The 13,663-nt window shown below is 52.6% G+C and overlaps 2 protein-coding genes across 4 annotated transcripts; one reads left to right on the forward strand and one right to left on the reverse strand.

The window, feature by feature from the left end:
- The first annotated feature begins 4,881 nt into the window (after positions 1-4,881).
- Positions 4,882-11,310, forward strand: Fhod1 (formin homology 2 domain containing 1). Its single transcript, XM_048792420.1, has 17 exons — positions 4,882-4,890; positions 5,070-5,181; positions 5,274-5,368; positions 5,466-5,609; positions 5,709-5,866; positions 5,945-6,121; positions 7,452-7,567; positions 7,654-8,267; positions 8,558-8,713; positions 8,919-9,101; positions 9,188-9,307; positions 9,384-9,545; positions 9,930-10,120; positions 10,216-10,408; positions 10,488-10,650; positions 10,725-10,925; positions 10,999-11,310. The coding sequence occupies exons 1-17, from the start codon at positions 4,882-4,884 to the stop codon at positions 11,079-11,081; spliced, it is 2,877 nt and encodes a 958-aa protein (XP_048648377.1). The 3' UTR covers positions 11,082-11,310.
- Positions 11,311-11,422: 112 nt separating this feature from the next.
- Tmem208 (transmembrane protein 208) lies at positions 11,423-13,635 on the reverse strand. Of its 3 annotated transcripts, none has more exons than XM_015496224.2 (6): positions 13,494-13,635; positions 12,836-12,931; positions 12,249-12,308; positions 12,033-12,169; positions 11,788-11,872; positions 11,423-11,695 (listed from the first exon to the last, which is right to left on the reverse strand). In XM_015496224.2, exons 1-6 carry the CDS (start codon positions 13,497-13,499, stop codon positions 11,558-11,560), a joined length of 522 nt encoding a protein of 173 aa, XP_015351710.1. In that variant the 5' UTR covers positions 13,500-13,635; the 3' UTR covers positions 11,423-11,557. The 3 variants fall into 3 exon arrangements, 2 of the variants coding, with proteins under 2 accessions (XP_015351710.1, XP_048648293.1); XM_048792336.1 differs by having other exon boundaries at positions 11,423-11,711; XR_007343542.1 differs by having other exon boundaries at positions 11,638-11,695; positions 12,007-12,169.
- Between the last annotated feature and the right edge of the window lie 28 nt (positions 13,636-13,663).

Raw genomic sequence — 13,663 nt, forward strand, 5'->3', positions numbered from 1 at the left:
GGCTCCTCCTCACAGGAAATGTCAACAACTGGTTCCTCCCCTAGTACTTTAAGCTGGTGCACCAGAAGCCCAGACATAACTCAGGCCTACCTTGCTAGCCTTCCAAAAGGGAGAGATGGCCCCAAACCCAGGCATCACTGTCCCAGGCTATAGGGCAGAAATAAGAGGGAGAGGTTGCTTACCCACTGCTGTTTCCTGTGTACAGTTGTCAAGCAGAGGACAGGACACAGCCAAGTGACCTCTGCCCTCCCACTCTGGAGCACTGGTCCATCATCCCTGCACACCCTGCACCCTCCCTGGTTGTGTATAGAAGAGGGCCCACTCTCACAGGGACTCTACCCTCAACAACCTACTGAACCTAGAGTTCCCTGGGGACTCCCTTTTTAAACCATTTCAGAGCTTGCAGGTCTGAGAAAGCCTTGCTCATTTCCTCCAAGTCTAGGAGGAAGCTCCTGTCCTCAGCCTCTGACTCATCTCCTGGCCCTGGTTGGTGGGGGGAGCCTGACAGTGCCTTGGGCCAGGCTAAAAGTTCCCAGGTCAGGGGGCCCTCAGGAGTGCCTTTCTCGCATATATGTAAAAGGCTGTCCCAGCCCAAGGACTTGCCCCCACCCCAGGGAGAATTGGCTCTTTGGTGTCTTATCTCTTAATCCAGAGCTACTCAGTTTTGTCTTCTCTTCTAGAAAGGGCCTTAGGAGCCTCCTCTGAGCCTCAAAGGCTTTGTCACATCTCGGATACCACTACCTTCTTCCTGGGCATTGGGCAGAGGACCTGAGGTGTTTCTCTGACCTTGTTGCAAGGGCTAGAGGAGTCTCCTCTTCCTGGCAGCAAGGATAACTGGTCATTACCAATAATTTTGTTCCCCCAGACAGATATGACTGAAGATTAGAGTAGGACGGGGGTGGCTTGGTGCCAAAATATGTCCTGACCCTACTCCAACCCACTCCAGCCCTGTTTACCTCTCAGGACCCATTATGGCAAGGGGGCTCAGGTATGAAACTGACCTTCTAGGTTAGGGACTAACTGAAGGGGTCCCTGAGAATTCTTAAGGGGACTGTAGAGTGCTCTGGTGATGAACTGAGCTCTTTCATTCCCTAATATGGGAGTCACTTTGAAGATTAAAGAAAATTGGGATGTGAGCATGAGTGGTGACATGCCAGGCTTTCCTGTGACATGTTCCATCTCCTGGTCTTTCTGGGCTAGAGAAGCTGAATTATAGTACCTAGATCCTTTCAGAAGTAGATTTTGTGACCTCAGTGACTAGCAACATATAGTGTGTGTGTGTGTGTGTGTGTGTTCATTTGTGTTTCCTTGCTAGAACTGGGAGGACCAGTTTGGGATATTTACAGAATCCAGGAAGCTGAGGGGGCAGTATCCAGCCCTTGGCAATCCTGCAGGCCCCAGCCCACACTCCCACTTTCCTTTCAGAGTTCCCTGGAGCACTTTTAAGTCCCATCCACCCAAGATCTGAGTCAATTAGCCTTGGTCCATTCAAGAGCAATTCATCTTCTTTCTGAACCTTGGTTTCCTCACTTGTAAAAAGATTATCAGGATAATCAAATGAACTAGGCATCCACACAGTGGAGGCAAAACAAATGTGGATTTCCCTCCCCAAAGCACATCCATGACATCTCATCCATGTCATCCAGGAAGTCTCAGTCTAACTAGAGACACAAGATAAAAGGAAAGGAGGGTCTTCAGAGCACAGGGTCCTGTGTTTATAGAAAAGGAGTCAAAATAAGTAATAGGCCAATTATTTCCTAAAACAAAAATTCTTCAGCATGTAATTCTGCCCTTCCTCCATCTTCCTTGCACTCTATTCCTGCATATTCATTCTCACCCGATTATACTTTTATAAAAAGTATTGGGGAGCTAAAGCTAGTTCTGTTTGGTGCATGTCTGTAATCCCAGCAACTCAGGAGACCGAGCAAGACAAGTTCAAGGCCAGCCTCAGCAACTTGGTGAAACCCAATCCCAAAATTTAAAAACAAAAACACCCCACCAAAACCCCAAAATGTAGCTCAGTAGTTAATCCCTGGGTTCAATCCCCAGTATCAAAAATGGGGGGAGGATAGACACCATCTTCCCCTAAGCTTTATCCTGTATATAAAACCATGTATAAGGAGACTTGGAGTGTAGCTAAGTGGTAGGGCACTTGTCTAGTGCATGCAAGTCCCTGGGTTTGATACCCCGTATTGCAAAAAATAAAAAATTAAAATTAAAAATTAAAAAAAAAACATATGTAGTCAATGGGTTTGGGCTGCCAAAAAAGCTTGAGTCTGGAGAGTAAATAGAAAAGTGGGCTGAAGGCTGAAGTGAGGGGCTAAGCCTGGAATGGGGGAGGGACTCCATCAAAAGACAGATACCAGAGAAGTGAGGAAGACAAGATCCAGAATGGAGCTGAGAATATGGGCCCATAGAGTATGCTGACCCTAATCATTGTCAGCAGGGACTAGGTTTGGACTTGCTCAAGCCTGGCCTAGCCCCAGGGTGTTAGAAACAAGGTCCAGAGGCTTGGGCTTTCAGAATGGTGACCCTAGGAAGGAGCCAGGGGTGTGAAGGATAAGTACCACCCTGGTGGCAGGAAGTCTCCCCTTTTTGCTGCCTGCCTGACTCTAGCCTGCCATCCCCCACCTCCACCAGGACAGATAGCTGGGGTTTGGGGAACACTGTCTTGGATGCATTAGGCTAGGTATTACTCCTGGACCTCCTCCCAGGAATGGAACCCTGGCAGGACTGGACAGGTGAAGTGGCTGAAGAGGCCTAGTTTCTTATCATAGAGGAAAGGGTTAACTTGCCTGAGGAAGCTAGAGGAGATGGACCACTTAGCCCCAACAGGTATTCTGGAGGAAAGGGCCATTCCTTGCTCACTTGGGATGGGAACACATAAGAGTTAGTGCAGGAGGAGAGGACAGCATTGTGGGCTTAACCTCTGGGGATGTGCTACTTCAGCCTGTGCACAGACATGCCTGACCATATACCTGGGTGTGTGAGTGGTTACCATGGCTAATATGATCAACCTCCAGTGTTACCACGTCTGCTCCTCCCCTTTCTTAGCACTCATGGAAGTTGTGATTCGACATTTATTGTGAGCTTTTTCTGAGTCAGGCCTGACTGTCTTCCCTGCTAGGTTGGAAGGATGGGAAGGCCGAGAGAGAGGCACTGTCTGGTTCCTGCTTTGTCTTCTGAACCTAAAACAGCCAGGTTCATGAATGTGTGTGATTTGGAATGACTAGGAGCAGGGGTTGTGGCTCTGGGGTATGTATGTTTCTCTAAGATCCCAGAATACTCCAGTCCAAGGTGCAAGGAGATGGGGCTAGGCTGGGCTGGAGTTTGGGGGTAAGCTGCTGTGTCGCTGGGTGGGAAGAGGGATCATGAGGAATGTGAAGGTGGCCTTAACTGAGCTGGCCCTGGGTGAGATACTCTAGCCTTAGTGTCTTGATACACCCTCTCAGGCCTATTCTCAGTAGGACCTGGAGAGGATGACTCTGCTCCCAGGGAAGGGACAGAGGCCAGGCCCGCCCAAGGCGCCCTGGGAAGGGCAGGCAGCCAGGCAGGAAGTGGGTCAGAGAACAGGCTGGAGTGTTTGTCCTATGTCCCATGTCCCAAGCAAGGGGGGAGGGTGTCACCCAAGGGCCCTATAGGGGTAAACTGCCAGGAAGGAGCCAGATCATATTCTGAGGCAGGAGTAGGGGTGCAAAGCAAAGACAGAAGCTAGAGCTGGATTCCCTTTCCTCCAAGGGACCAAGGGCAGCTGGAGTCCTTGGGTGGGGTCCAGAGCAGGGCAGGGCAGGGCAGGCCAAACAGCAGGACAAATGTTGGATTTGACTTGTTCAGTGAAATGGAGACCATAAGACCTCCTGGCTTTCCAGAAGCAGGCTCTTCTTGGGCCATAGCACCTCAAGGGCCAGAGTCACTCAATAAAGGGGACTTTGCATAGTCTTGCATGCCAGCACTGTACTGTGGGGAAGGTGTCCACAACAAGGCACAATGCTGCTCTCAGAGTGTCTGGAGTCTCCTCATTCTGGCCTCTATAAGGTGTTTCTGAAGGGGCTAAGTGCCATGTGGTGGTGGTGGAGGGAAGCCAGGCTTGGGGGAGAGAAACATGGAAAGTGGATACATGGATGGAGCACATGTTTTCCTGTTACAAATGCCTATTTCAGGGCCCTGTGTAGACTGACTGAGTCAAACCCTAAAATCTGAGGTCTAACTAGGACCATTATAACTGTAGCCCCCTTGGGAGAAAAATAAAGCAACTAAGGCCTAAAGGGTCTGGAGAGTCTATGTATCATCCCCTGTTCCTCAATATCTTACTTGCAGAGATGTTCCCAGCTCTGTCAGCTGGGTTTGCACCTCACTGCATGCTTAACACTTTCTCCCTGGGCTTCAATGCTTTGTAGCTACAGCTTATCACACCACATGCTTGTGAGCTTCCTTGAAGGCAAGAACTTCTTCCCATCTTCTCTCCATGCCCCTTGTTCATTTGTGTTCATTAGTTCAACAAGTATTCAGTGAGCACTTACTATGTGCCAAGTACTGTGCTAAACTCTACAGGTATAGCAGGGAGCAACACAGGCAAAGTGCCTGAACCTAGTCAGTGGGGAGGAAAACTAGTGTCATGTCAAGGATATGATAAGATTATGTGGGATGCCTCAGCAAGGAGTGTATATATGGAGTTGGGTGGATTGCCTAACATTGGCTGGACAATTCAGGAAGGCTTTCCAAAAGCGTTATCTCTGGATCCTGAGTCCAAAGCCAACCTTAGCAATGGCGAGGCGCTAAGCAACTCAGTGAGACCCTGTCTCTAAATAACATACAAAACAGGGCTGGAGATGTGGCTCAGTGGACAAGTGCCCCTTTTCCTCTTCTGCAAAGTGGACTGAAATGGAACAAGTCTGGGGCTCCTCTAAGCCTAGAAGGCTTTTTTGGGCCTAGCCCTGGAGCCAGGTCTTTCAGCCTAGACTATTCTTTCTAGGTCTAACCCCCGGAGCCCTTCCCCCTTCCCCCTTCCTATAGGAGCTAGCAGAGGTCTGTCCCAAACCCCACTCACTTGTAGTGACATCTTCCCATAGTCTCGCTTGGTGGTGAAGACGGCCCTGAAGCTGCTGCTGGTGTTTGTGGAATACTCTGAAAACAACGCACCGCTTTTCATCCAGGCAGTCAACTCTGTGGCCAGCGCCACCGGTCAGAGTCTGTCCCTTCCTCTGCCTCTACTCTGAGCCCTCTCTCCTGCCTGCTCCCCACCCCCCATGACTACTCCCCTTTCTGTGTGGCAGGTGCTCTTCCCTGGGCTAATCTGGTGACTATCCTGGAAGAGAAGAATGGTGCCGATCCTGAGCTGTTGGTGTATACTGTCACCCTCATCAATAAGGTGTGGGTGGGGATCAGGTGCTAACTATGGGGCCCTGGGGCTGCTGACCTGTAGTCCCCACCAGCCTCTGCCTTGGCTTTCTATCCCTATTCTCCAGACACTGGCTGCGCTCCCAGATCAGGACTCCTTCTACGACATGACAGATGCACTGGAGCAGCAGGGCATGGAGGCACTGGTACAGCGCCACTTGGGCACTGCGGGCACTGATGTCGACCTGCGCACTCAGCTTATGCTCTATGAGGTGAGCCCAGAGTAGGAAAATGGGAGGGAGAGGTGCAGTTCCCCAGCATGCCTACGGGGGCCTCAACCACAGGCTCACTCCCTGGCCTACCTCTGCTAGAGCGCCCTACGATTGGAAGATGGAGACTTGGAGGAAGCAGCAGCCACTGCAGCTGCAGGTGGTCGGCGGGAGCGGCGAAAGCCCTCTTCAGAGGAGGGCAAGAGGAGCCGCCGATCTCTGGAAGGGGGAGGCTGTCCTGTGCGCGCCCCAGAACCTGGGTAAGTACGAGCCTTGGTAGCTGGGGAGGGGTGAGTCTGCCAGGCGTGACCCAATCTGGTGACAGGCCCGACCTGAAGCTCCACAGGCTCCGCCTCACCGATAGGCTCCGCCTCTACCACCAGTCCTGCCCAGCTGATAAGCCCTGCCTCCAGCCCTGTGGGCCTTGCCTCTGGGCTTGGTACCTTGGTGAACCTTTTTCCTGCCATTTCCGTGGCGCCCTCAGCCGGCAACTCCTGTGAGAGGAGCATCTACAAGTAAGTAGGAAGATAGAGGTGGCTCCCAGAGCCCTATCTCCAACTGTCCCTCCACTTTGTGCCCCTCCACGGGCCCTCAGCCTCCTCTGCCCAAACGCGTGCTTTCTCTCTTTCTTTCCAGACTTCACCAAACTGCTCCCGTTTGGTAAGTGACTGCTGGGTGTGGGGTTCGGCTCTGTCTGGACCTCCTCCTGTGGCTTCCCTTTATCTCCTTCCGACATTCCACCTGTTTTTGCCTCTTGTTTTGTCTCCCTACTCCCTTTCTTTCTGTTTCTCTGTCAGTCTTGTTCGGCTCTTTGACTCTCCTGCACCCTGTCCTGCTTCATGTCATTCTTTCCCCTCCCCTTCCAGTGTCCTCATGTCCTACCTCCTCCACTCCTTCCTCTTCCTCCCAATATCACTGCCCAACCTCTGTGTAAGTGCCAGCAAATGGGCCTTGAGGTGGAACCAGCACCACAATTACCATTTCTTCCTCTCATCCCCCTACCCAGGGCCCCTGAGAGCCCACCCGTCCCCCAGTCCCCTACTGGGCAGGCCAGGCTGGAGTAAGTACAGAGGCCAACCTGCCAGGTCTGCCATGTGCTCAGGGCTTCAGCATTGCTTCCCCAGCAGGGGTTCCACATGCCCCCTAGCAGCCAGAACTGGGGGATTCTCAGACCCTGCTCCTGCCACCAGATTAATGCCTCCATAGTAACCCAAAGAGCAAGCAGTGGGAAAGCAGTTCACTGGGGTCAGAGTAGTCCCTGTGCTTCAATAGTGAAACTTTAACAGCTTAGACCAGAAATGGGGATAGGGATACCCAGCTCAGGAACAGGGCAAGGAGGGCATCTAGGGTGCTGTGTGGTATGTGGGTAGTGGAGCAACCTAACGCTGTGGGAAGGGCAGTGACAGGGACCAACAGAGGCTGGAGGGGCCAGAAAGGAAACATTGGATAGCATAAACTTAAGTGCCTCCCCTTTCTGCAGGCAGGCAGGCTGTAGGGCTCAGAAGCTGCCAGACAGGCCAAAGGAGGGATAGCCATTCCCTTCTGCTCAGAAGTTCCTTATAAAGTCAGGATAGTGAACAAGAAAGTTGCAAGTTAGATGTTAAGTAGAGCTTTTCCCTGTACTTTGACATAGGAATGTTGGGTTGGTGCTACTAACTCCCCAGATGTGGAGAGTTGAAAAGGGGCTTGCCTCGAGGGGACAGGGGTCTGCTCAGCGCATGGACTATTCCCTGTGCCTGTGTGTGCCTGCAGTTGGGGGCAGTGTCCAGGAGCTCAGCAAGGCATGTGTACCACCCTGGGATGGACTTGTGTCAGACACCATCACTGACAAGTATCTCCCCTCAGAGCCCGGTTCCTGGAAGGTGTGGCAGCAGCAGAAACAGAGAAGCAGGCTGCATTGGCCCAGGGCCGGGCAGAAACACTGGCTGGGGCCACACCAGATGAGGCTGATGGACCCCCAGGTGAGTAGACAGGTGGGCAGAGTCCAGAATCCCACCCTTATTGTGCATAGAGGGCAAGATGCCAATAGCCGCTTCTCTTTTTCTAGGCATCCGGGAACTATGGGACTCCTCAGAGCCAACCCCTGTACCCAGACCCCCCCAGAGCCCTGTCCCTCGAGTCCTGCTCCAGGCCCAGCGGAGCCTTGAGCTGGAGCCTAAGGAACCACTGGTGCCACCAAGCCCCAAGGCTGAGCCCATCCAGGAGCTCCCAACCCGTACACCAAAGCTCTGCATTGGGGACCTGGACTTCTCAGATCTGGGGGAGGATGAAGACCAGGACATATTAAATGTAGAATCTGTGGAGGCCGGGAAAGGGGCTCCACCCCCACCTCCCCCACTTCCCCTGCACTCTGGAGGCTCCCCACCTCCTCCCCCTCCACTTCCCCTGCACTCTGGAGGCCCCCCACATCCTCCTCCCCCACCTCCATCCTCCTGCCCACCACTTCCCCGCTCAGCACCCGATGGCCCAGCCCTCCCCACCAAGAGGAAGACTGTAAAACTCTTCTGGCGGGAGCTAAAGCTGGCTGGGGATCACGGGAAGTCTGGAAGCCGCTTTGGGCCCTGCACCACCCTGTGGGCCTCCCTGGAGCCTGTCACAGTGGACACAGCCCGGTTGGAACACTTGTTTGAATCCCGAGCCAAGGATGTACTTCCTTCCAAGGTAAATACACCAGAGATGGGGAAAATCAGAGTTCAAGGGGGTGAAATAGTCCCTCATCTCCCACATGGGGAAACCAGGATAAAGAGAGAAGGACTTGACTTGGGCTCTCTTAATAAAGTATTGACAGAGCCCTAACTAGAATCTCAGCTTATCCCAATGTTTTATGTGTCCTGGGTTCCCATTTGTAGGATCATTAAGCCATTCAGAGGAATACCTTGGAGTGCTCTCAAGATTGCTGCCCCAGCTAGTCCTTTCCCCAATCTTTCACTGTTCTTCCCCCCATCTTATAGAAAGCTGGTGAGGGCCGCCGGACAATGACCACAGTGCTGGACCCCAAGCGCAGCAACGCTATCAACATTGGCCTAACTACTTTGCCACCTGTGCATGTCATTAAGGCTGCCCTGCTCAATTTTGATGAGTTTGCTGTCAGCAAGGATGGCATTGAGGTGGGGATACCCAATGGATGTGAAATGGAGGTGGGAGATCTGGACATCTTACTGACATTTCCACTCCCTCTGGTGGTAGGGATGGGCTTAACATATCTGCAGGGCATTTGCCAGACCCTGGGAAATGACTAAAGGAGGAGTGAGAGATGACTAAAGGAGCATGAGGCCTCAAGCTAACACTGTGGGGCGGTGGTTGCATCCTCAGAAGCTACTGACCATGATGCCCACGGAGGAGGAGAGGCAGAAGATTGAAGAGGCCCAGCTGGCCAACCCTGATATACCCCTGGGCCCAGCTGAGAATTTCCTAATGACTCTTGCCTCTATTGGGGGCCTGGCTGCCCGCCTACAACTTTGGGCCTTCAAGCTGGACTATGACAGCATGGAACGGGTATCTGGGTCATAAAGTGGGACAGGTAGTGGGGACAGGTAAGCATGATGAACATGAGTCTAAAGCCCTTGGTTCTCCTACACCAGGAAATCGCAGAGCCATTATTTGACCTGAAAATGGGAATGGAACAGCTGGTGCAGAATGCCACTTTCCACTGCATCCTGGCTACCCTGCTGGCTGTGGGCAACTTCCTCAATGGTTCCCAGGTAAGTGAGAGCACATGAGGATTAGAGGTCAGGGCTCTGGAGCCAGCCAGGCCCTGGCTCAAATGGAGTCTTTCAGAGCAGTGGTTTTGAGCTGAGCTACCTGGAGAAGGTGTCTGAGGTGAAGGACACGGTGCGCCGGCAGTCGCTGCTGTACCATCTCTGCTCCCTGGTGCTCCAGACCCTACCTGATTCCTCCGATCTCTACTCAGAAATCCCTGCCCTGACCCGCTGTGCCAAGGTTAGCACCAGCAAAAGATTCAGTTAAAATGGGCTGGGGCACAAGCGAGCATTTCTTCCTTGGGTTGGCGCCTCCCACTTTTCCCTATTTGGGCTGTGCTAGGGTGTGCTCCAGCTACAGGTGTGTGAACTATGCTCTGCCTCTCTTGACCAGGACACACCTACTCAGTCTTTTGAGTCTCAGTTCAGCTGCCACTTCCTCCAAGAAGCCTTCTGTCTCTGTTGCAGCAAATGGACTTGTCTCGCATATTAGATTGAACTTTTGGAGAGCAGAAGCCAAATGTTAGTTGTGTCCCTAGGCCCACAATGGCCAGTCTGGCAGAGGCAGCCTCAGGCAACCTGTTACCTTTGGGGTGACAGCTCATGTACCCACTTGCTTTTCCAGGTGGACTTTGAGCAACTGACTGAGAACCTGGGACAGCTGGAGCGCCGGAGCTGGGCAGCTGAGGAAAACCTGAGGAGCTTGGCTAAACATGAACTGGCTCCAGCCCTGCGTGCTCGTCTCACCCACTTTTTGGCCCACTGTGCCCGCCGTGTTGCCACACTGAGGGTAGTGCACCGCCGTGTTTACAACAGGTAGGGGTATGGGCCCCAAAGAAGCAAGACTGCCACCAACATCTCTCAAAGGGCAAGCAGGACTGCCCATCCCTCCCCCACTCCAACCTGCCTAGGTTTCATGCCTTCCTGCTCTACCTGGGCTACACTGCACAAGCAGCCCGTGAAGTGCGCATCATGCAATTCTGCCACACGCTGCGGGAATTTGCCCTGGAATATAGGACTTGCCGTGAACGAGTACTGCAGCAGCAGCAGAAGCGAGCCACTTACCGTGAGCGCAACAAGACCCGAGGACGCATGATCACTGAGGTAGTTACCCTTCTGAGTCTTGACTGCCACCCCTTGGTTTCTTTCCCCTGTTCTCAGCTCATCCTTTTCCCATCCTCAGACAGAGAAGTTCTCAGGTGTGGCAGGGGAAACCCCCAGCAATCCACCTGTCCCAGTGGCTGTGGGGAGTGGACCAGGACAGGGTGATGCTGACAGTCATGCCAGTATGAAAAGTCTGTTGACCAGCAGGCCGGAGGACACCACACATAGCCGTCGCAGCAGAGGTAGACCTATAGCTGCTGTGGGGAATGGGTAATAAGGCCACCTTGACCTGACCTCCCTATCTGGTCTCCCACAGGTATGGTCCAGAGCAGCTCCCCAGTCATGCCGCCAGCAGTGGGACCTTCCACTGCACCCTCTGAAGAATCCCCAGGCTCCAGTTTACCCAGTGACACATCAGATGAAATCATGGACTTGCTAGTGCAATCAGTGACCAAGAGCAATCCCCGAGCAGCTACAGCTCGAGAAAGGAAGCGTTCCCGTGGCAACCGTAAATCTTGTGAGTACCCACCATAAGCCCACTGCTTTCCCGAACCCCATCATCCCCCTCCAACCCTACTCTGTCCCTACAGTGAGACGAACACTGAAGAGTGGACTTGGAGATGACCTGGTACAGGCGCTGGGTCTGAGCAAGACTCCTGGCCTGGAAGTGTGAAGGTGCTGCCTCAGGAAATTTAGCTGGATCCCAGCCTGCGTATAAGAGACTACAGAGCAAGGAGAACCCAAAGCAAAATTCTGGTCCCAGAACCCAGTGTCCAGGGACTGACCAGTACCTTAAGCAGTATTAGGTGTGTGTGTGTGTGTGTGTGTGTGTGTACGCGCGTGCACGCATGGGCTCATGTGTGACCTCCCTACTTGCCGCAAAATAAAGTTTTCGTAGCTAATTCCAGAGCCTTTTTCCTTTCATGTCTCCCCAAGCTGAGCCTGTAGCAAGAGGGAAATACCATACGACTAGTTCTTCCTGCTTTGTCCCTTATTAACTCACACACACACCCATTAGCCACATTCTAAGACATTTATTCAACAATTCTATACCTCAGGCTACTTTTGGCCTGGACTAGGCTCTCATTGCTCCAGGCACTGAGGCCATGCAACCCAGTGCCCAGGAGCCTATGGCCACAATTTCAATGGCTATAGCCGCTTCATCTGCCGCCGCTCCTGTCGGCGCTGCCGTTTCTCGTTGTGCTCCGGTGCTGGGGTGCCACTGTCTGCTGTGAACCAGGGTCCCAGCACATTCACCCATAAGAGATAAAGGGCCCGGCCTGGAGCCTAAGAGAAAAGATAACTTGAAGTTGGGTGCAAAAAATGAAGGATAGGGAGGGTTACATGCCTTTTTTAAGGAAACCCTCAAGCCCACATACCAGAAGCCAAAAGGACCAGATATAGAGGGAGAAGCAGCTCAGAACCTGCACAATAGCTGTCAGCAGGATCACATCCTTAAGGTGCCTGTGGATAGAAGGGAGGTTGCCAAAGACAGTAAATGGGCCCCATTTTGTTTTCCTTCCACTTTCTTCAAGTTGCAGATAGCTGTGAGCCTTAGGTTCTCTGGGCCCCAGTGCCCCAGCCCTGGGGCCGCTCACCTGGGCTGGCGGTGGGGGACACTCACTCTGCCATGCCCTGTTCCATGTTGAGGTCCATGCCACCATCCATCAAGGCCCCATCTTCAGAGAAGGCTGCCCGAGCCATCGAGCTCATAGAGTGGTAGCTGGCCCCATATACTGCCAAACTAAAGCCAAGGGCCATCTGCAGAGCGAGAATAGGGATATCAAAACCAACCACTGGACCTATGCACTCATCCACTTTCCAGGATGAAGATACTTACCCAGGCCCAAAATGAGGCAGATGAGTAGAAGACAACCAAGGTCACAAGGCAGTAAATGGCCTACAAGCAAACAGGATCAGGCTGGGGTCAAAAAATGCTTCAAACCATGGGACTCCCACAACTGTACCTAAGAACTAGGTCAGGCTATGGGCAGAGCCAGATTGTTCCTATAGGGTTGGGAGAAAGGCCTTGCTTCCTGAGGCTAAGTACCAAGACTGTCTTCTGAAACCCAAGCCAGCCCAAGAAAGAAGCCCTTATGTATCTACAGTGGGGAAGGCAGTGAAGTCTAGCTGGGACTCACTTCATTATTATTTGTTTGTGTTTTGCTTTATTAGCCCAGAACCTTATTCCTGAATCCTTTCTCATTAATTTCTGTTTGCCAGTGTCCCACATGCCTGGTGCTGGAGATAAAACCCAGGATTATGTTCATGGCTAGACAAAGATTGTACCACTGAGCTACACTCACCAGTCCCCTCTCATTTCTTTTTGAATGTACTTCTTTGGAGCCTTAGCTGTCACCACCACTCCTCACCAGAGCTGAATACTGCGGAGCTACGAGTGGTAAGAGAAGAAAGGCAGATACTTACGTTGGCCCCCAGTATGATCCTCAGATAGAACTTTAGGGTCTCTCTGTTCTCTTCAAATATCTGCTTCTTCCCTCTGGTGCCCACTTTGCCCTTAGGCTGCAGAGGAAATATGAGATGCCGTCAGAGCTCTTCTCAGCCCCTCACTTCCTCCACCACCCTGGTTAGCTACACTGTCCCATCTGCATCTCAGCCAGGTCCCCACAGTCCCTGAGATGTCCACTCCTCCTCCAGTCCATACTGTCTAGAGCTGACACCATCTTTACAGCATCTCCAGCTTCGATTGCTTCCTGCTGGTCCTGAACAATCGAACGCTAGGCTTATGCCTTCTCCAGCTCCCCCAGCAAGGCCCAGCTTTGGGCTGACAGCACCTCGAGGGCACTCTTGAGTGGGGTTATATGGTACCTCTCTCGGACTTCTACTGGATTGCAGATGTGACAATAACGGCGAAATAACACACCCCCTCTGGTACTAGTTTTGGTGTGGTCCTGCGCCGCCATCTCTGTCTCCCTTCAACACCCCGCTCACACTAGTATAGTCCACTCATTGGATAGCGCCCCCCTCTGGCCCGTCCCGCATTCCTTGATGTCCCTCTATTTTCATTCTCCAGGCCGCGGGAGAGCTTTGCCCATGTGGACCCCGCCCTACCCGTTCTCCTTACCGCCATGGTGCGACGCAAATACCCAGGCAGGGAAACAAGGGCGAGCGAACCAAACCAGACAGTGGGTACCACATCGGCAACGCTTGCACTTCCGGTGCAGACCAAAATCGTCAGATCATGGACGGAAGTGGAACTCACTTCCTTTCCCAAGTCCCGCCCCCCAGAACTAA

This window comes from Marmota marmota, unplaced genomic scaffold (assembly GCF_001458135.2).
Source record: "Marmota marmota marmota unplaced genomic scaffold, marMar, whole genome shotgun sequence".
NCBI classification, from domain to species: domain Eukaryota; kingdom Metazoa; phylum Chordata; class Mammalia; order Rodentia; family Sciuridae; genus Marmota; species Marmota marmota.